Below are 21,596 nucleotides of genomic sequence, written 5' to 3' on the forward strand. Positions count from 1 at the left end.
CATGTAGAGGGGGGGGGGAAAGGAGGGAGGGAAGGCAGAGAGACGGAAAGGAAGGAGTGAAGGAGTAGGGCAGGGAGGATTAGAGGAGTGAAGTGGGGGGAGGGAGGAGGAGGAGTGTGTGCAGTACAGTCAGCCGTCTGAACAGCTCAGCCAACTGAGCAATACATCTCCAGACAGCCAGGCTGTGTGAACAGAACATTAGTGAGGATGAGATAATTGGGTGATATGATTGGGACTGGGGGGAGTGGCTGCTGCTGTGTAGTGATGAGTGTTAATTGTCGTCGTTCCCCCCCCACCACCATGAAATTGTGGAGGGGACTCTGGGTCTGTATGTTAGTCACACGAGATTTCTCAAGACCGCATTGGGGCGATTTTAACAAAGCTTCTGTTAGTGATACGTCTTGCAATAGAGACCGGGTGTTTACAAAATGATACTGATCCGGCACAAGGCGGGAGCTATGGCAATTCATTTAAATGTATTAGTCACAAGCAATATCTGAATTGGCCCAAGGGGGGCGCTGCATCATTTGTGGGGGACGACATGTTTACCGTTGCCTCGTTGAGGTTAGTCACAAGCAGGGCCAGAGCCCATACACCCCAGGAAATGAAGTACTGCTTTACGTCACTGATACCGCTTTACGTCACTGATACCGCTTTACGTCACTGATACCGCTTTACGTCACTGATACCGCTTTACGTCACTGACACCGCTTTACGTCACTGACACCGCTTTACGTCACTGATACCGCTTTACGTCACTGATACCGCTTTACGTCACTGATACCGCTTTACGTCACTGACACCGCTTTACGTCACTGATACCGCTTTACGTCACTGATACCGCTTTACGCCACTGACGCCGCTTTACGTCACTGACGCCGCTTTACGTCACTGACGCCGCTTTACGTCACTGACGCCGCTTTACGTCACTGACGCCGCTTTACGTCACTGATGCCGCTTTACGTCACTGATACCGCTTTACGTCACTGATACCGCTTTACGTCACTGATACCGCTTTACGTCACTGATACCGCTTTACGTCACTGATACCGCTTTACGTCGCTGATACCGCTTTACGTCACTGATACCGCTTTACGTCACTGATACCGCTTTACGTCACTGACACCGCTTTACGTCACTGATACCGCTTTACGTCACTGATACCGCTTTACGTCGCTGATACCGCTTTACGTCACTGATACCGCTTTACGTCACTGATACCGCTTTACGTCGCTGATGCCGCTTTACGTCACTGACGCCGCTTTACGTCACTGATACCGCTTTACGTCACTGATACCGCTTTACGTCACTGACGCCGCTTTACGTCACTGACGCCGCTTTACGTCACTGACGCCGCTTTACGTCACTGACGCCGCTTTACATCACTGACCGTCGTCCTCCTGCTGGCGTTCTCAGATTCTGCCGTTACTCTCCTGAAGTTGCCGACAATAAGCTACACGAGGAGTCTGCAACCTTTCTCGTGCGTGAATGACCATTTATCTGGCCATTTCTACCAATCTCCGTGACAGTTTATGGTTTTCATTTTGCACATTTTTCCTGGAACAGTTAAATTTCATTTAAAAGATGTCTTTGTATCTCAATTTATAATTCTATCTAAATGAAAATAATACAAACCTAAAAAGCAACTTTTATTGCCATTAATATCTATGTAAAAAAAAAAAGAAAGAAAATCAATAAAGCCAACAAACAAAAACATTATATCCTGCAGGTTAAAATATCCCGATAAAAATGTTTAAATCCTATAAATCACATTTGGCTATGCATGGCCCGTCTGCAACGAACTTAAAACATTGTATCAACTCTTAACTTGGGTCTGGCTCAAAGCTCTCACTAGCAAACTTACAACATTGTATAAAATATTCTGGGCCTTCAGCATTTCCTGTGCTAGGAAATGGACAGACACAGCTGTAGGCTATTTGAGCAATAGATAAGAAGCAATTAAGTAGGTCTATTTTTCGACTGCCTCAGAGCACAACATTTCCCCCCTTTTCACGCTGAGTGGTTATCGACAGGGGGAGAGAGAGATGGAAAGATTTTTCTAATACATTGAGGAATTATTGTCATTCTCAATGTGATGTAAAAACAGACTTTGTTGGCTTGCTGTTTGAGATGAAGAAAACATGACTTTGAAAAGCTCCACTGCTCATTAGTGGTGGGAAGTTAAGCCAATCAGAAATACTATCAGATCCCCAAATGGGCACATTTATATGCCTCCATTTTCACGCAGGCCAGGTAGCCTATAGACCTACTTCTATGTGTAATCAGACCAGGTAGTCTATAGACCTACTTCAATGTGTAATCAGGTAGTCTATAGGCCTACTTCTATGTGTAATCAGGTAGTCTATAGACCTACTTCTATGTGTAATCAGACCAGGTAGTCTATAGGTCTACTTCTATGTGTAATCAGGCCAGGTGGTCTATAGACCTACTTCAATGTGTAATCAGGCCAGGTAGCCTATAGACCTACTTCAATGTGTAATCAGGCCAGGTAGCCTATAGACCTACTTCAATGTGTAATCAGGCCAGGTAGTCTATAGGTCTACTTCTATGTGTAATCAGGTAGTCTATATACCTACTTATATGTGTAATCAGGTAGTCTATAGACCTACTTCTATGTGTAATCAGGCCAGGTAGTCTATAGACCTACTTCAATGTGTAATCAGGCCAGGTAGTCTATAGACCTACTTCAATGTGTAATCAGGCCAGGTAGTCTATAGACCTACTTCAATGTGTAATCAGGCCAGGTAGCCTATAGGTCTACTTCTATGTGTAATCAGGCCAGGTAGCCTATAGACCTACTTCTATGTGTAATCAGGTAGTCTATAGACCTACTTCTATGTGTAATCAGGTAGTCTATAGACCTACTTCTATGTGTAATCAGGTAGTCTATAGACCTACTTCTATGTGTAATCAGGTAGTCTATAGACCTACTTCTATGTGTAATCAGGTAGTCTATAGACCTACTTCTATGTGTAATCTGGTAGTCTATAGACCTACTTCTATGTGTAATCAGGTAGCCTATAGACCTACTTCTATGTGTAATCAGGTAGTCTATAGACCTACTTCTATGTGTAATCAGGTAGTCTATAGACCTACTTCTATGTGTAATCAGGTAGTCTATAGACCTACTTCTATGTGTAATCAGGTAGTCTATAGACCTACTTCTATGTGTAATCAGGTAGCCTATAGACCTACTTCTATGTGTAATCAGGTAGTCTATAGACCTACTTCTATGTGTAATCAGGTAGTCTATAGACCTACTTCTATGTGTAATCAGGTAGTCTATAGACCTACTTCTATGTGTAATCAGGTAGTCTATAGACCTACTTCTATGTGTAATCAGGTAGCCTATAGACCTACTTCTATGTGTAATCAGGTAGTCTATAGACCTACTTCTATGTGTAATCAGGTAGCCTATAGACCTACTTCTATGTGTAATCAGGTAGTCTATAGACCTACTTCTATGTGTAATCAGGTAGTCTATAGACCTACTTCTATGTGTAATCAGGTAGTCTATAGACCTACTTCTATGTGTAATCAGGTAGTCTATAGACCTACTTCTATGTGTAATCAGGTAGTCTATAGACCTACTTCTATGTGTAATCAGGTAGTCTATAGACCTACTTCTATGTGTAATCAGGTAGTCTATAGACCTACTTCTATGTGTAATCAGGTAGCCTATAGACCTACTTCTATGTGTAATCAGGTAGCCTATAGACCTACTTCTATGTGTAATCAGGTAGTCTATAGACCTACTTCTATGTGTAATCAGGTAGTCTATAGACCTACTTCTATGTGTAATCAGGTAGCCTATAGACCTACTTCTATGTGTAATCAGGTAGCCTATAAACCTACTTCTATGTGTAATAAGGTAGCCTATAGACCTACTTCTATGTGTAATCAGGTAGTCTATAGACCTACTTCTATGTGTAATCAGGTAGTCTATAGACCTACTTCTATGTGTAATCAGGTAGCCTATAGACCTACTTCTATGTGTAATCAGGTAGCCTATAAACCTACTTCTATGTGTAATAAGGTAGCCTATAGACCTACTTCTATGTGTAATCAGGTAGTCTATAGACCTACTTCTATGTGTAATCAGGTAGTCTATAGACCTACTTCTATGTGTAATCAGGTAGCCTATAGACCTACTTCTATGTGTAATCAGGTAGTCTATAGACCTACTTCTATGTGTAATCAGGTAGTCTATAGACCTACTTCTATGTGTAATCAGGTAGTCTATAGACCTACTTCTATGTGTAATCAGGTAGTCTATAGACCTACTTCTATGTGTAATCAGGTAGTCTATAGACCTACTTCTATGTGTAATCAGGTAGCCTATAGACCTACTTCTATGTGTAATCAGGTAGCCTATAGACCTACTTCTATGTGTAATCAGGTAGTCTATAGACCTACTTCTATGTGTAATCAGGTAGTCTATAGACCTACTTCTATGTGTAATCAGGTAGCCTATAGACCTACTTCTATGTGTAATCAGGTAGCCTATAAACCTACTTCTATGTGTAATAAGGTAGCCTATAGACCTACTTCTATGTGTAATCAGGTAGTCTATAGACCTACTTCTATGTGTAATCAGGTAGTCTATAGACCTACTTCTATGTGTAATCAGGTAGCCTATAGACCTACTTCTATGTGTAATCAGGTAGTCTATAGACCTACTTCTATGTGTAATCAGGTAGTCTATAGACCTACTTCTATGTGTAATCAGGTAGTCTATAGACCTACTTCTATGTGTAATCAGGTAGTCTATAGACCTACTTCTATGTGTAATCAGGTAGTCTATAGACCTACTTCTATGTGTAATCAGGCCAAAACCTACTCATTGGAAGGGTTTCTTTCTATTGTTGTACAATGTAGAAAATTAAATAAAGAAAAACCCTTCGATCCAGTAGTTGTATCCAAACTTTTGACTGGTACTGTATGTATATGCATTATATAGTATCTCTATGGGGTGTCCTCACCTGGTATGGGGTTGTATATACACTGAACAAAAATATAAAACGCAACATGTAATGTGTTGGTTTCATGAGCTTAAATAAAAAAAGTCTCAGACATTTTCCATACGCATAAAAAAAAGTCTAATGTTTGGACACACCTACTCATTCGAAGGGTTTTTATTATTATTTTTTTTACAATTTTCTACATTGTAGAATAATAGTGAAGACATCAAAACGATGAAATAACACATATGGAATCATGTAGTAACCCCCCCCCAAAAAAAGTGTTATATGAAAAAATATATATATATATTTACAATAAATAATTGTAAATAGTCAAATAAAAAAACCCTTCCAATGAGTAGGTGTCCATAAATTTGACTGGTCAGAGGTCGTCTGTTGTCCCGGCGACTAAATGGAGTCAGCCCTAGAAGACACAATGTATAAAAGTATTTTAGTCGCCGGGACAAGTCTGTTGTCCCGGCGACTAAATGGAGTCAGCCCTAGAAGACACAATGTATAAAAGTATTTTTTTTAAAACAATTTATTTTGTCTTTTTGCCCATTCCATGTCTCATTTACAAAATCACATTTTTTTGGAGCTAATTTAGCTGAAATAGTGAAAATGGATCTATCATTTATCAGACCATATTGATTTAACATGGTTATCTCTCTCATCTATCAGGTTGTGTTTGAGTATATCCAGAGTGTACCTGAGTATAGAGGAGGTTCTGGGGGGGGGGGGGGGATCACACACACACACACACACACACACACACACAGAGGACAGGAATGTTTCTCTCTCTCCTGTTGTAGCTGGCTCCATCTGCTGGCTAATCAACTGCCTCACTTCACTTCCACACTCAGAACGCTAATCATCTAGCTGGACAGTCGAGCTCCATCTCTGATAGATGTTACAGGCTTCCACAGAGCATTAAAGCCGTCCTCCTCTACTCTCCGATAAGGAGTATTGTCTGTGGTAGGTTAGCTACTAACAGGGAGAGAAAAAGAGCTTGTAATTAATTTGCTATATTTTGTAATTGTTATGTTTTACTCGGATGGCATGTCCTATAAGGCAGTGGTTCTGACCTTTTTCCATTCCGTGAAACACCTTCAAAAGCGTTTGAGGTCCACAATTTGTTTTAAACATATCTTGGCGGTCAAAGTAGTCTGTTTTAGCAGTGAGTATAATCATTTAAAGGCCTGTTATAAACTACTTGCTTTGTTAAAAGTGGAGCGTTCAGTTCAGGCTATTACAGTGTTCACCAGAGCATTGAGGTTATTAGTGTTCACCAGAGCATTGAGGTTATTAGTGTTCACCAGAACGTTCAGTTCAGGCTATTACGGTGTTCACCAGAGCGTTGAGGCTATTACGGTGTTCACCAGAGCATTGATGTTATTAGTGTTCACCAGAGCGTTGAGGTTATTAGTGTTCACCAGAGCATTGAGGTTAATAGTGTTCACCAGAACGTTCAGTTCAGGCTATTACGGTGTTCACCAGAGCATTGAGGTTATTAGTGTTCACCAGAACGTTCAGTTCAGGCTATTACGGTGTTCACCAGAGCATTGAGGTTATTAGTGTTCACCAGAACGTTCAGTTCAGGCTATTACGGTGTTCACCAGAGCATTGAGGTTATTACAGTGTTCACCAGAGCGTTGAGGTTATTAGTGTTCACCAGAGCGTTGAGGTTATTACAGTGTTCACCAGAGCGTTGAGGTTATTAGTGTTCACCAGAGCGTTGAGGTTATTAGTGTTCACCAGAGCATTGAGGTTATTACAGTGTTCACCAGAGCATTGAGGTTATTACAGTGTTCACCAGAGCGTTGAGGTTATTAGTGTTCACCAGAGCGTTGAGGTTATTTGTGTTCACCAGAGCATTGAGGTTATTACAGTGTTCGCCAGAGCGTTGAGGTTATTAGTGTTCACCAGAGCGTTGAGGTTATTACAGTGTTCATCAGAGCGTTGAGGTTATTAGTGTTCACCAGAGCGTTGAGGTTATTAGTGTTCACCAGAGCGTTGAGGTTATTAGTGTTCACCAGAGCGTTGAGGTTATTAGTGTTCACCAGAACGTTGAGGTTATTAGTGTTCACCAGAGCGTTGAGGTTATTAGTGTTAGCCAGAGCATTGAGGTTATTAAATTGTTCACCAGAGCGTTGAGGTTATTAGTGTTCGCCAGAGCATTGAGGTTATTACAGTGTTCGCCAGAGCGTTGAGGTTATTTGTGTTCACCAGAGCGTTGAGGTTATTAGTGTTCACCAGAGCTTTGAGGTTATTAGTGTTCACCAGAGCGTTGAGGTTATTAGTGTTCACCAGAGCGTTGAGATTATTACAGTGTTCATCAGAGCGGTGAGGTTATTAGTGTTCACCAGAGCGTTGAGGTTATTAGTGTTCACCAGAGCGTTGAGGTTATTAGTGTTCACCAGAGCGTTGAGGTTATTAGTGTTCACCAGAGCGTTGAGGTTATTAGTGTTCACCAGAACGTTGAGGTTATTAGTGTTCACCAGAACATTCAGTTCAGGTTATTACAGTGTTCACCGGAGCGGCCAGGTTATTACACGGTGTCCCCCGGAGCGGCCAGGTTATTACACGGTGTCCCCCGGAGCGGCCAGGTTATTACACGGTGTCCCCCGGAGTGGCCAGGTTATTACACAGTGTTCACCGGAGCGGCCAGGTTATTTATTACACAGTGTCCCCCGGAGCGGCCAGGTTATTACAGTGTTCACCGGAGCGGCCAGGTTATTACAGTGTTCACCGGAGCGGCCAGGTTATTACACAGTGTTCACCGGAGCGGCCAGGTAATTACAGTGTCCCCCGGAGCGGCCAGGTTATTACAGTGTTCACCGGAGCGGCCAGGTTATTACACAGTGTCCCCCGGAGCGGCCAGGTTATTACACAGTGTCCCCCGGAGCGGCCAGGTTATTACACAGTGTCCCCCGGAGCGGCCAGGTTATTACACATTGTCCCCCGGAGCGGCCAGGTTATTATACAGTGTCCCCCGGAGCGGCCAGGTTATTACACAGTGTCCCCCGGAGCGGCCAGGTTATTACACAGTGTTCACCGGAGCGGCCAGGTTATTACACAGTGTCCCCCGGAGCGGCCAGGTTATTACACAGTGTCCCCCGGAGCGGCCAGGTTATTACACAGTGTCGCCGGAGCGGCCAGGTTATTACACAGTGTCCCCCGGAGCGGCCTTGTTATTACACAGTGTCCCCCGGAGCGGCCAGGTTATTACACATTGTGCACCGGAGCGGCCAGGTTATTACACAGTGTCCACCGGAGCGGCCAGGTTATTACAGTGTCCCCCGGAGCGGCCAGGTTATTACAGTGTCCCCCGGAGCGGCCAGGTTATTACACAGTGTTCACCGGAGCGGCCAGGTTATTACACAGTGTTCACCGGAGCGGCCAGGTTATTACACAGTGTCCCCCGGAGCGGCCAGGTTATTACAGTGTTCACCGGAGCGGCCAGGTTATTACACAGTGTCCCCCGGAGCGGCCAGGTTATTATTACACAGTGTCCCCCGGAGCGGCCAGGTTATTACAGTGTTCACCGGAGCGGCCAGGTTATTACAGTGTCCCCCGGAGCGGCCAGGTTATTACAGTGTCCTCCGGAGCGGCCAGGTTAATACACAGTGTTCTTATATGAAAGTGTGTCGTAATTCACTGCAGCTCTTGCATCATTGTACTTTGTAGCTTACTTGTTTCAAAATAGTTTTTATTTTTGTCTGAATGGTCACAGATCGCCCCGTTTTTATTTTTGCAACCGAGTATTTCCTGTTAGCTACTTCAGTGAAATTCTCTTTCATTCCCCGACCAGAGCAGACCTGTGTGTGTAAACATTCTGTGGTTCCATAACGCTGGTTAGTGTTCATCAGGGTTTTCCAAAGGGTGCACGTTTTGGTTTTTTGCTCACGATACACTACAGCCGATTCAAATAATCAACTAGTCATCAAGCTTTGATCATTTGAATCAACATAAACCAAAACGTGTACCCTTTGGGGTCCCCAGGACCGAGTTTGGGAAACGCTGGTGTACATGAAAACAGCTTGGCATTCTAACACATACATGACTGGCAGAAAATCCTTGTCTGGTTTTACCTCTCACTTGTCTCCTTTTACTGTGGCCAACACATTTCTCCACATATTGTCCCTACCTTCCTCCCTCTTGCTCCCAGCCTGTCCTGTGTGTGTTGACCCCAAATACCGGAATATATTTAAAGGGCTGTCGCTTTAACGGTAGGCAGTGGCTGGAAAGTTATGACAACAGTGAAGTTTGTGGATTGGTCAGTGTAGCTACATGCATGTAATGTGGAGGCTAGAGAAGCCAATAAACCAGCTTTAGCTGTCCTCACATCACAACAGGCTAGAGGGAGCTGAGTAGAAACCCGGGCCGTGCCAGGGGAGGAACCCGGGCCGTGCCAGGGGAGGAACCCGGGCCGTGCCAGGTTGCAGCAGCATGCGTCAGAGCAGGGCTCCATTCCACTGGGCTCCGGCTCCTATTAACGTTTTTCAGTTGACCGACCAGAGGCTCTCTAGGGCTCCACTCAGTCATCTATACTGAACAAAAATATAAACCCAACAATTTCAACTATTTAAAGTTAAAGTTTATATAAGGAAATCAGTCAATTGAAAAATGTATTCGTTTCTAATCTATGGCTTTCACATGACTGGGCAGGGGCGTAGCCATGGTTGAGCCTGTTAGGGCATAGGTCCACCCTATTCGGAGCCAAGCCCAGCCAATCAGAAAGGCCTTTATTACCGACAGAAATAGTAAAAACATCATATGAAAATATTGTTCTCTGTTTTCTGATTGTAAGATTGCACCCCCAGATCCCAGAATTGTTTTTGAAATTGAGATTGATGAAACATGCCAACAATATCTGTTCAAATCGTTTAAACATATAAACTCAGCATTAGAACTGTAACCCAGGAATACTGGCCGGTTTCAGACGATCCCGCAGGTGAAGAAGCAGGATGTGGAGGTCCTGGGCAGGCGTGGTTGCATGTGGTCAGTTGTTGTGAGACCAGTTGGGCGTACTGCCAAATTCTGGTGTTGAAATTAACATTCAATTATCTGACAACAGCACTCGTGCACATTCCTGAAGTCAGCGGCTTATGGTAGAGAAATTAACATTCAATACTCTGGTGGACATTCCTGTAGTCAGCCAATTGCACTCTCCCTCAAAACTTGAGACATCTGTGGCATTGTGTTGTGGGACAAAACTGCACATTTTTAGAGAGGCCTTTTATTTTCCCCAGCACAAGGTGCACCTGTGTAATGATCGTGGTTTTTAATCAGCTTCTTGATATGCCACTCCTGTCAGGTGGATGGATTATCTTGGAAAAGCAGAAATGCTCAGTAACAGGAACGCAAACAAATGTGTGCACAACATTTTAGAGAAATACATTTTTGTACATATGGAACATTTCTGGGATCTTTTATTTCAGCTCATGAAACATGGGACCAACACTTTACATGTTGCGTTTATAATTTTGTTCAGTGTATATATAATCACCCTGGATGACTGACGGGGGGAGTTGTATTGAAGTCACTGGGCAGCCATCTTGGTACTCCTCCTCCATTGTAAAAATAAATATATATATATTTTAGTTGAACACATTTATTCTATTAGACTCCTTAATGCATATTTTTTAATTATATTATGTGAGCTAGAGTACTAATGTTACTGTCCCCACTACAACAAAATACTTAAATATATGTAATTTGGTCCTTGGAATACTGTGGAATTCCCTTCATTCCTACGGGGAGTACCAATATGGCCGACCCGGTGGCTTCATAGCCTCTCAATGGCAAATGCACAGCGTCGACAATCCAGGGTTTTATATACATCATTGGCTCCTTTCCACTGCGCTCCGGCGCCGCTCCAGGTTTTTCAGGCTGCCACTGACCAGATGCGTTCTTAGGTCTCCACTCCACTGGGCTCTTTATACTCTCCGGGTTTTCCAGGCCGCTACCGACCAGAGGCTCTCTAGCAGAAAGATCACATATAAAGTCACCCCTTTGTAGTGGAAGAGCACAGAGTGACAAGCTATTTCTTGCTTGTAAAAAAAATAAAAAAAGAAGCGCTGTTGTTTGTACCTTTTTTGGAGACTAGGGATTTTTCCTATATACCTGTGGGTTGGCGTAGAGATTTATGGAGAGGTCTCACCGGGACTTTAACACGCTTTTCTCTGGACGTACTTGATTGGAGCGAGAGAGGGGGTTGGCTGAAATTCTTAACTGAAGAAAGAACCGTACTGGTAGCGGGTAACGAGGTTTGCCTGCCTCTGGAAGCTGAAAGGAAATCTGTTAGTTGTCTGCTTCACTGGTCGTGAATGTTTTCAGCCTCTCTCCCCCCCCCCCCCCCCCCCCCCTCTCCCCAGCTTTTTATGGCTCACAGACTGTCTCTTGGATGAGAAGAAATACTGAAATACATTTTAGGTTTGTGTTTTTAACCATTTTTTTAAAATTATTTTTAAAAATGTTTTATTCCTTTTTGCTGGTTTTGTTGTTGTGAGGTGCTGAGAGTTGATTTGCTGTTTTGAGGTAAAAAAAAAAATATCAAACGGTTGTTGTTGAGAAAGTTGTCATTCGCGCTGTCGTTTTCCTCCGTCCTGTCACTGTGGATTTGTAATTATTATTTTTTTTTTTTGTCTTTTCTCAGGTTTCCTATTTGGTCCGACATGCAAGCACACGATTATTTAAGTGTTGTATTTTGCTGAGAAATATGGTCTGTTGTACTATAGTAAAATAATTGAATGTAGACACAGTCAAAGGAAATATCTTGCAAATTATACAAGTTATTGAAGTTGAGTTTTGGCTTTGAATGTCTGCTTTGTACGATCCCGATATTATTCTCCCTGAATCTGACATTTCCTGTGTGATTTATGAAACAATAGATATCCATAGCTTCTCTTTTCAAACCACATGAAAGAGCAAAGTAGTATAATTTCAATGTCTGTTTCTGCCTGAGTTAGCAATTTCCTCTGTGCCCTGACACGGCTGTGTACTTTAGCTTTCTCTCGCTCACGAGTTTAAACAGAGGCTACAGAGTTTACAGATTTTAACATCAACTCTCTCTCAAACCAAACCACAGAAAGAAAACAAGGTTTTTGTCGTGGCAGTGGCTGTATCGTCATGTGGCTGGTTGCATTTTTATCTGTACTATACTGGTCGTTGTAGCTGTGTCTGTTCTGGAAGGACGGTAGCTGATATTTAGTCTTTGTTTTTCAGAAGCGGTTCATTAAAGGGCTCAGACAGTACGGCAAGAACTTCTTTAAGATTCGGAAAGAGCTGCTACCCAACAAGGAAACGGTAAGTCACTGTTCCACTGGGGTTGTATTCTAGACCTCGGCTCTGTACAATCAATGTGTGGTACTGTACAAAGTTTCCTTGTGATTCAGATTTAGCAGTAAAATATTAACAACATAACTGATTTGTTTAAAAGAAAATATTGCAGTCAAACTCAAATTAAACTTTTTAGCAATTTTTTTTGCATCATCACCTTAGTCACCACTGTGTACTTCAACATCAACAGTAGGAATGAGTTTGACCAAGGGAAATTACTGTATGTAAAATGTTGGGCATTGCGTGTGTTATATTTACCCTGAAGGTTTATTGATAAACATGATGTACATCTATTCATCCAACCACTCTGCTGCAATACTAGTAGAGCTGCCTTTTGACCCTCTCAAAACACATAACATGAGGAAATATGGATAAATATTTATACTCAACTACATTTTTTAAAATAAATTAATTAGGCCCTAATCTATGGATTTCACATTACTGGGCAGGGGCGCAGCCATGGGTGGGCCTGGGAGGGCATAGGCCCACCCATATGGCAGCCAGGCCCAGCTTATCAGAATGAGTTTTTCCCCTCAAAAGGGAAAAAAACTCCTCGCACTTTTGTCCCCAGCACAAGGTTCACCTGTGTAATGATCATGCTGTTTAATCGGCTTCTTGAGATACCACACTTGTCAGGTGGATGGATTATCTTGGCAAATAAGAAATGCTCACGAACACAGATTTGTACACAAAATGTGAGAGAAATAAGCTTTTTGTGTGTATGGAACATTTCTGGTATATTTTATTTCAGCTCATGAAACACGGGACCAACATTTTACATGTTGCGTTTATATTGTTCTTCAGTGTATATTTTAGTATTTATTTGACCTTTGCCCCAATGGGACTCTTAAAATAATGTCTATTTTGCAAGGGATCCCTGCATATAAAGCCTTCAAAGTATTCTTACCCCCTGACTTTATCCACATTTTGTAATGTTACAGCCTAAATTTTAAATTGGATTAAGTTGAGATGTTGTGTCACTGGCCTACCCAGAATACCCCGTAATGTCAAAGTGGAATTATGTTTTTCAAATTAAAAATGAAAAGCTGAAATGTCTTGAGTCCGTAAGGATTCAACCCCCTTTTAGTTACGGCTAAATATGTTCAGGAGTGAAAATGTGCTTAACAAGTCACATAATAAGCTGCATTGGACTCACTCTGTGTGCAATAATAGTGTTTAACATGATTTTTGAATGACTATCTCATCTCTGTACCCCACACATACAATTATTTGTAAGGTCCCTCAGTAGAGCATGAGAATTTCAAACACAAATTCAACCACAAAAGACCAGGGGAGGTTTTTCAATCCCAAACAAGGGCAGGTAGGAAGGGCAAAACATTTAAAAATCAGACATTGAATATCCCTTTGAGTTTTTTTTATTTTACACTTTTTATGGTGTATTAATGCACCCAGTCGCTACAAAGATACAGACGTCCTTCCTAACTTAGTTGCCGTGGAGGAAGGAACCCGGCAACTAAAGCCAATGGTGATTTTAAAACAGTTACAGAGTTTAATGGCTGTGATGGGAGAAAACTGAGGATGCATCAACAACATTGTACTTACTCCACAATTACTAACCTAATTGACAGAGTGAAAAGAAGGAATCCTGTACAGAATATAAATATTCCCAAACATGCTTCCTGTTTGCAACAAAGGGACTAAAGTAAAACTGCCAAAACATGTGGCAAAGAAATGAACTTCATGTCCTGAATATAAAGCGTTATGTTTTGGACAAATCCAACACAACCCATCACGGAGCACCACTCTTAATTTTTTCAAGTGTGATGGTTGGTGCATCATGTTATGGGTATGCTTGTCATCTGCAATGACTAGGGAGTTTTTTTTTTTTTGATAAAAATAAACAGAATAGAGCTAACTAAGCACAGGCAGAGAAATTACGGTAGAGAAATGAACATTACATTCTCTGGCAACAGCTCTGGACATTGCTGCAAAATTGCAACGCTCCCTTAAGACGTGTGTAACAAAACTGCACATTTTCAGCTCATGAAACATGGTCACCAACACTTTACATGTTGCGTTTACATATTAGTTCAGTGTAATTTGTAAATGACTAAAACCAAATTGTAATGGATCTACATTTATACCATTCCTTGACTGTGTCCAGCTTGTTGCGAATCCCCTAAATTAAAGCTAGACAGTCGGGGGAGTATCTAAGATTCCCAAAAAGCGATGGATAGAGGACTATCTGCACATTTTTTTCCTTTTTATGTCTGAGGAAATATAACACATTGTCAGTGCGGCCCTCCGGACCTCGTTGAAGACCGAATGCGGCCCTCCCCAGGAGGCAAAATGAGGCAAAATGAGTTTGATATACACCAGGGGTGTCAATCTAAGGGAGGAGGAGAGGGTAGCGGTGGATGAGGAAGGTGGGTGAGGAAGGTGGGGGTAAGCTCAATATAGACTGAACGGGGATTGAACCACAGCTACAGTAGAAATATAAAAAACTTGGGTTATGATTGAACTGGATTTTGTGCTAAAAGCCTGCTGTACACACACACACACACACACACACACACACTGCTCTCCTCTCCTCTCTGAGCAAGTGGCACTGCTACTCAATACCCAGAGGAAAGCTCAATTTATTTTCCGTAACAGAAATCTCTCCTCTTTCTCTCGCTCTCTCTAAACCTCACCTCCTTCAATCTCACTGTCCCCTTCCTTCACTCTCTTCACTCCCACACACGGTCTATGAAACATCTTCAAGATTTTTGTAAAGTAGCTTTAACATATTTTTATTTTCTCTCTCTCTGTCGTCCTCACCACACACACACACACACACACACACACTGACATATAATATTTTAGTAATTCCACGGGCATGCCAAGCCACACGAGAAGAAGGATGGAGCGCCTCATATTAAATGCGGTGTGGTTGTTTCTATACCATTATTTCTTCCAAGGTCTGGGTCTGGATACCACCAAACTACTGTACTGAGTCACATCGCAGCCCAGCCAACAGAGCAGGGAGTAGGGCCTTCTATAAACGTCCTCTGGGCTTATAGCCAGTCATCCACACAGAGACATCCAGAGGGCTACAGTGTTCCTGCCTCTCTTCCTCCCTTAATTCCTCGCTTCCTGCTAGTATTAGCTGGACGGTTTTTTAAGAGAGCTACAGTGATTCTCCTCGACTCACTCTCGTTCCTCTGGTCTGATTCTCCTTGACTCACTCTCGTTCCTCTGGTCTGATTCTCCTTGACTCACTCTCGTTCCTCTGGTCTGATTCTCCTTGACTCACTGTCGTTCCTCTGGTCTGATTCTCCTTGACTCACTCTCGTTCCTCTGGTATGAGTTTTCCTGTTTTTCCACAGGGCGACGGTGTTCCTGCTTCTTCCTCAGTCTCGCTCCCTTTTTTCCTGCTAGCCCTCAGTGTTAACTTGGCCGCCTTTAAAGAGTGCTACGGTGTTCCTGCATGTCCCTCCCTCCCTCCTTCTCCCTCTTTCTCTCTCCCTCCCTCTGTCCTTCCCGTAGCTCATTATCTGGGCCTGACCTAGGCCGCTCCTAAAGCGCCAGCACGGCTAGCGAAGGCAGTGCCAAGTCTAAGCACCCAGCGCTGTGTCAACACACCAGGCCTGACTAGCGTTTAGGAATGCTTTATATAAAGACACATAAAGGCCTGGAGCAGAGTGTGTGTGTGTGTGTGTGTGTGGGGGGGGGGGGGGGGGGGGGGGGGTCGTCCCTCTCTGTCGAACTGTCGGACGATCTGACAGTCTGTACAGGACTGTCTCTGTTGCAACCATTTCCTCCAGTACACAGAGGGGGGGGGGGGGGGGAGGGGGCGTCATGGAACATGAGCTGGGTTCTGCTCAACACTGTTCAAACAACTAAATTCTCTGAAATGGCAGATCGCAGATAAAAATGTTGCTTGATATTTTTCCACTTTAAATGGTATTGTAAAAAATTAAATAAATAAAAAATTGTTGTACAAGTATTTCTTTGAAATATGATTAATGTTATTTAGCCGCAGGTTCTGTCATTAAAACAATGTGTTATTTTGAAACAGCCCAAGCTTTTTTGATCCAGTTTTCATCTCTTTCCTAACCTCCACTTTGTTATGGAGCAGACGTAGGGTCTTCGTCACGACACCGTTAGGAAAATAATAACAATCCTATTTTCTCTTGTTCATATTTCACAACCTTCCTTTTAGTTGCGTTTACGCGATTGAGCAAAATAATAGGTCTACTCTTGATTTAGGTGACATTATCACACATTATTACACATTATCGCACATTATTAAACATTATTGCACATTATTAAACATTATTAAACATTGGTGCACATTATTGTAAATTATTTTCACACATTATTACACATTATTGCACATTATCACACATTATTGCACATTAAACATTATCACACATTATTGCACATTATCGCACAGTATTGCACATTATTACATGCGAAAAATGTTTCTGATCAGTAATCGATGAGCAAACAAATAGATGAGCTACACCACCTCCACTTATTTTGCCAAAGCTAGAAAACCAAATAGCCAAATACAGAGGGAGATTTTAGTGAAACAAAATCACATTGAATGATTATCAGACAATTCACAGGCTTTAGGTCAGGAGGATGGCCTAGTCGACTAAGCAACTGAAAATGTATGATGTCGCGTGTCACAGGAGAATGTACTTTTTTTTAAATATATATATCAAAAAGCTGCTTTTTTGGGGGGGGGGGGGGTAGAAATGCCTTCTGGGACATGTGAACTTTCATGTGCCTTAACAATCTTGTATGCCATAAAATTGTTAAATTTGAGCCTAGTTGGTTTAGCCACTGTCTCTTTGAGTTGGTCAGTATGTGTAAGTAATATTGTCTAACACTGATTAAAAAAAAATATATATATATATATATAATATATGTATATACACATATATATTGTGTAGTAAAACTGCATAAGTGTTGCTCTCCACTTTCTGTAGGACCGAGATTTGAAATCAATGAAATTAGAGTATGATAGTTTAGGAGAAAACACCTGTCTCCGGATTATATCTTCAAACTAAGGGCAACCATGGCATCTGTGACAGAGGTAGAACGGTCCATCGATGTATAGTCCAAGATAGTCCAGCTAGCTACATTTTCCGATATTACACGTTTCTAATTATGTCAGAAAGTTGTTTTCAATTCAAGATGGTGTACTGTTAGCTGATTGGCTCGCTAGCAAGCGTTACGTGTATGATCTGTGTAGTAATATTATTTGTATCTCAGCGCCATTTGCTTTGCTATTTGTAGCCTCGTGTTAGTTAGCTAACATTGAAGCTGGTTGGTTAACTACCTGCAGATTCACGCATGGTTGTATCGTCATGAGTATTTGGGATTATGGTTCATTGTTTAGCTAGCTAGCTACATGCAGGTATCCATTCATGCAGGTATCCATTTCAATAGAATGTTCATGATGTCACTGCAACATCTGTTGAAAGACGTGGGCTGGTAAATTGACTCTGGCTATCTACTCTGATTTCTGAGTGTGCCAGAGTGCAGAATAACTGACGAATTTACAAACGCTCAACACCCGTTGAATATGGTCAGTGTCAGTAAACGTTGGCAAAAAAAAAAAGCATACATTGTTGACAGTAGCACAGTTGCAGTCACCAATGCTCTGGATAGCATGCAAACAGCCTAACCAACTCTGCTAGGGCGAGTAAAATGGTCAGTGAGCCTGATTATTATGTATTTTTTATATTTAGTTACCCATCTACACAAAATACATAAATGTTTTTTATGTTTGTACATTTATTGAAAATTAAATGCAACAATATTTAATTTACATAAGTATTTACACCCCTGAATAAATGCTTTGTAAATGCAACTTTGGCAGTGATTATAGCTGAGTGTCTTTCTGGGTAAGTCTCTGAAGCCAAGTGACCAAAATTGGAATTGTGTGTGTTCAGAAAGCAGTAATTTAATGACATGGCTACACTAGTAATGTCGGGTGTGTGCACATTCACTCATTTGTAAACAATTAACAAGCTAGTTCGCTACCACATGATCTTGTTAAACTGTCAACAGAGTAGCCAAATAACAGATTTGACCTTTCAGACACGTCACATTGCCAGCAATCAGGTTTGAATGGTGGATTGAAATGGGCTTTGTGGCGGTTCAGACTACAGGAAAAAGAACCGATTTGAAATTGGATTTGCCCTAAAAAAAAAGGTATTTGAGTCACTAAAGAGCTTTCCACACCTGGATTTTTCAATATTTGCCTATTTTTATTATTTTTAAAATTATTCAAGCTTTATCAAATTGGTTGTTGATCGTTGCTAGACAACCATTTTCAGGTCTTGCCTGAAATGTTCCAAGTGTATTTAAGTCAAAACTGTAATTCCGCCACCCAAGAACATTCACTGTCGTCTTGGTAACCAACTCAAGTGTAGATTTGGCTTTGTGTTTTAGGTTGTTGTCCTGCTGAATGGTGAATTCATCTCCCAGTGTCTGTTGGAAAGCAGACTGAACCAGGTTTTCCTCTAGGTGTTTACCTGTGTTTAGCTCCATTTGGGTTATTTTATTTATCCTGAAAAACTCCCCAGTCCTTAACGATTACAAGCATACCCATAACATGATACAGCCACCTCTATGCTTGACAATATGGAGAGTGCTACTAGTGTTGGAATTGGATTTGCCCCGAACACAAGTTTGTATTCATGACAAAAAGTGAATTACTTGGCTTTTTTTTTTCAGTATTAGTGCCTTGTTTTGGAGTCTTTTTTTTTTACTGTCTTCCCATATTTCACTCTGTTAATTAACTTATTATTATGGAGTAACTACAATGTTGATACATCCTCAATTTTCTCCTATCACAACCATTGAACTCTGTAACTGTTCTATAATGTCACCATTGGCCCTATGATGAAATCCCAGAGAGGTTTCCTTCCTCTCCGGCAACTGAGTTAGGAAGGACGCCTGTATCTTTGTAGTGACTTGGTGTATTGATACACCATTCAAAGTATAATTTTACTGAACAAAAATATAAACGCAGCATGTAAAGCGTTGGTCCCATGTTTCATGAGCTGAAATGTAAAAATACCAGAAATGTTCCATACGTACAAAAAGTTTCTTGCAAATTTTGGACACTAATTTGTTTACATCCCTGTTAGTGAGCATTTCTCCTTTGCCAATATTATCCATCCACCTGACAGGTGTGGCATATCAAGATGATTAAACAGCATGAAGGGCACTTATTGGTAGATGGCGCCCTTCAAAAAAAAAAAAGCAGACATTGAATATCCCTTTGAGCATAGTTAAGTTATTACACTGAACAAAAAATATAAACACAAACATGCAACAATTTCAAAGATTTTTTTTTCTGAGTTACTATTCATTTAAGGAAATCAGCCAATCAGGCTCTAGTCTGTGGATTTCACATGACTGGGAATGCAGATATTTGTCTGTTAGTCACAGATACCCTTTTTTGAAGGTATCTGATGTGACCACCATTTTCTTAGTGCAGCGCGACACATCTCCTTCGCATAGAGTTGATCAGGCTGTTGATTGGTGGCCTGTTGGAATGTTGTCCTAATACTCTTCAATGGCTGTACGAAGTTGCTGAATATTGGCGGGAACTGGAACACACTAACGTACACTTTGATCCAGAGCATCCCAAACATGCTCAATGGGTGACACGTCTGGTGAGGGTGCAGGCCATGGAAGCACTGAACTGGGACATTTTCAGCTTCCAGGAATTGTGTACAGATCCTTGCGACATGGGGCCGGGCATTATCATGCTGAAACATGAGGTGATGGAGGTGGATGAATGGCACGACAATGGACCTCAGGATCTCATCACGGTATCTCTGAGCATTCAAATTGCCATAGATACAATTAAATTGTGTTCGTTGTCCATAGCTTATGTCTGCCCTTATCATAACCCCACCACCACCATGGGGCACTCTGTTAACAACGTTGACATCAGCAAACCGCTCACCCACACGACGCCATACACGCTGTCTTCCATCTGCTTGGTACAGTTGAAACTGGGATTAACCCGTGAAGAACACACTTCTCCAGCGTGCCAGTGGCCATTGAAGATGAGCACTTGCCCCCCTGAAGTCAGTTACGACGCCGATCTGCAGTCATGTCAAGACCCCGGTGAGGACGACAAGCACGTAAATGAGCTTCCCTGAGACGGTTTCTGACAGCTTGTGCAGATATTCTTCGGGTTGTGCAAACCCAGTTTCATCAGCTGTCCGGGTGGTTAGTCTCAGATAATACCGCAGGTGAAGAAGCCGGATGTGGAGGTCCTGGGCTGGCGTGGTTACAGGTGGTCTGTTGTTGTGAGGCCGGTTGGACATACTGCCAAATTCTGTAAAATTATGTTGGAGAGAAATTAACATTTTATGGCAACAGCTCTGGTGGATAAAGCTACAGTCAGCATGCCAATTGCACGCTCCCTCAACTTGAGACATCTGTGGCTTTGTGTTGTGTGACACAACTGCACATTTTAGAGTGGCCTTTTATTGTCCCCAGTACAAAGTGAACCTGTGTAATGATCATGGTGTTTAATCAGCTTCTTGATATGCCACACCTGTCAGGTGGATGAATTATATTGGCAAATGAGATATGCACAGAATAGTTGTGTATGGAACATTTCTGGAGTCTTTTATTTCAGGTCATGAAACATGGAACCAACACTTTACATGTTGAAGTTTTTTTTTGTTCAGTATAGTTGACCACACGCGGGTAAGCTATTGCTTCAAATGTATTTCAACGATTGGATGACATTGAGAGTTCGTAAGCAACAATTTGATATGCTTTCAATGGCATTAGCTCACTTTATTCCAATATTTTGGTCAGTCAGTGATATTTATTCCCACGGTAGTTCTTTATGTATCCATCCAGTAGTGGTTCAGAAAACAGCGCATGCTTAGTGATGGGCTTACGGGAAGAGATAGACGAAGCGACACGCGTTGCCATGTTTACAACTGCCAGGAGGATGGTAACCCGGGGCGCTGCCAAGCAACAGCTTAGTGACGGGCGCTGCCTAGCAACCATCAAGAGTTTTCAGAGAGTAGTGCGTGCCAAAGACTTCTCAGTATTACACGCTACGTTACATACTAAACCAAAGGAAGAACTTTACCAAAATGATTCCTAGGTCATTTGGCGGACATTTGGCGTTGATATCGGCAATAACTTTCATAAAGGAGTTTTGATGAAGAGTCGTAAAATAACGTGAACCTGAAAACAAATGAAGGTTGCTGTTCTATGGAAAGTGTCACCCAGTCTATTGGTTTTATTTCTCCTGTTTTAGGTAAAGGGCGT

At 42.0% G+C, this 21,596-nt stretch overlaps 1 protein-coding gene across 9 annotated transcripts in view; it reads left to right on the plus strand.

The window, feature by feature from the left end:
* Nucleotides 1-21,596, plus strand: part of LOC139368993 (arginine-glutamic acid dipeptide repeats protein-like) — an 89,175-nt gene that overhangs the window by 27,460 nt on the left and 40,119 nt on the right. For 6 of the 9 annotated variants that reach the window (XM_071108538.1, XM_071108531.1, XM_071108532.1 and 3 more), the window contains exon 6: nt 12,210-12,290. In XM_071108538.1, coding sequence (XP_070964639.1) covers nt 12,210-12,290 — 81 coding nt within the window. Of the gene's footprint in view, nt 1-11,013; nt 11,418-12,209; nt 12,291-21,596 lie in introns of those variants that run through there. The other 3 variants (XM_071108541.1, XM_071108539.1, XM_071108542.1) reach the window with 1 other exon arrangement.

Source organism: Oncorhynchus clarkii, chromosome 16, assembly GCF_045791955.1.
Source record: "Oncorhynchus clarkii lewisi isolate Uvic-CL-2024 chromosome 16, UVic_Ocla_1.0, whole genome shotgun sequence".
NCBI lineage: Eukaryota > Metazoa > Chordata > Actinopteri > Salmoniformes > Salmonidae > Oncorhynchus > Oncorhynchus clarkii.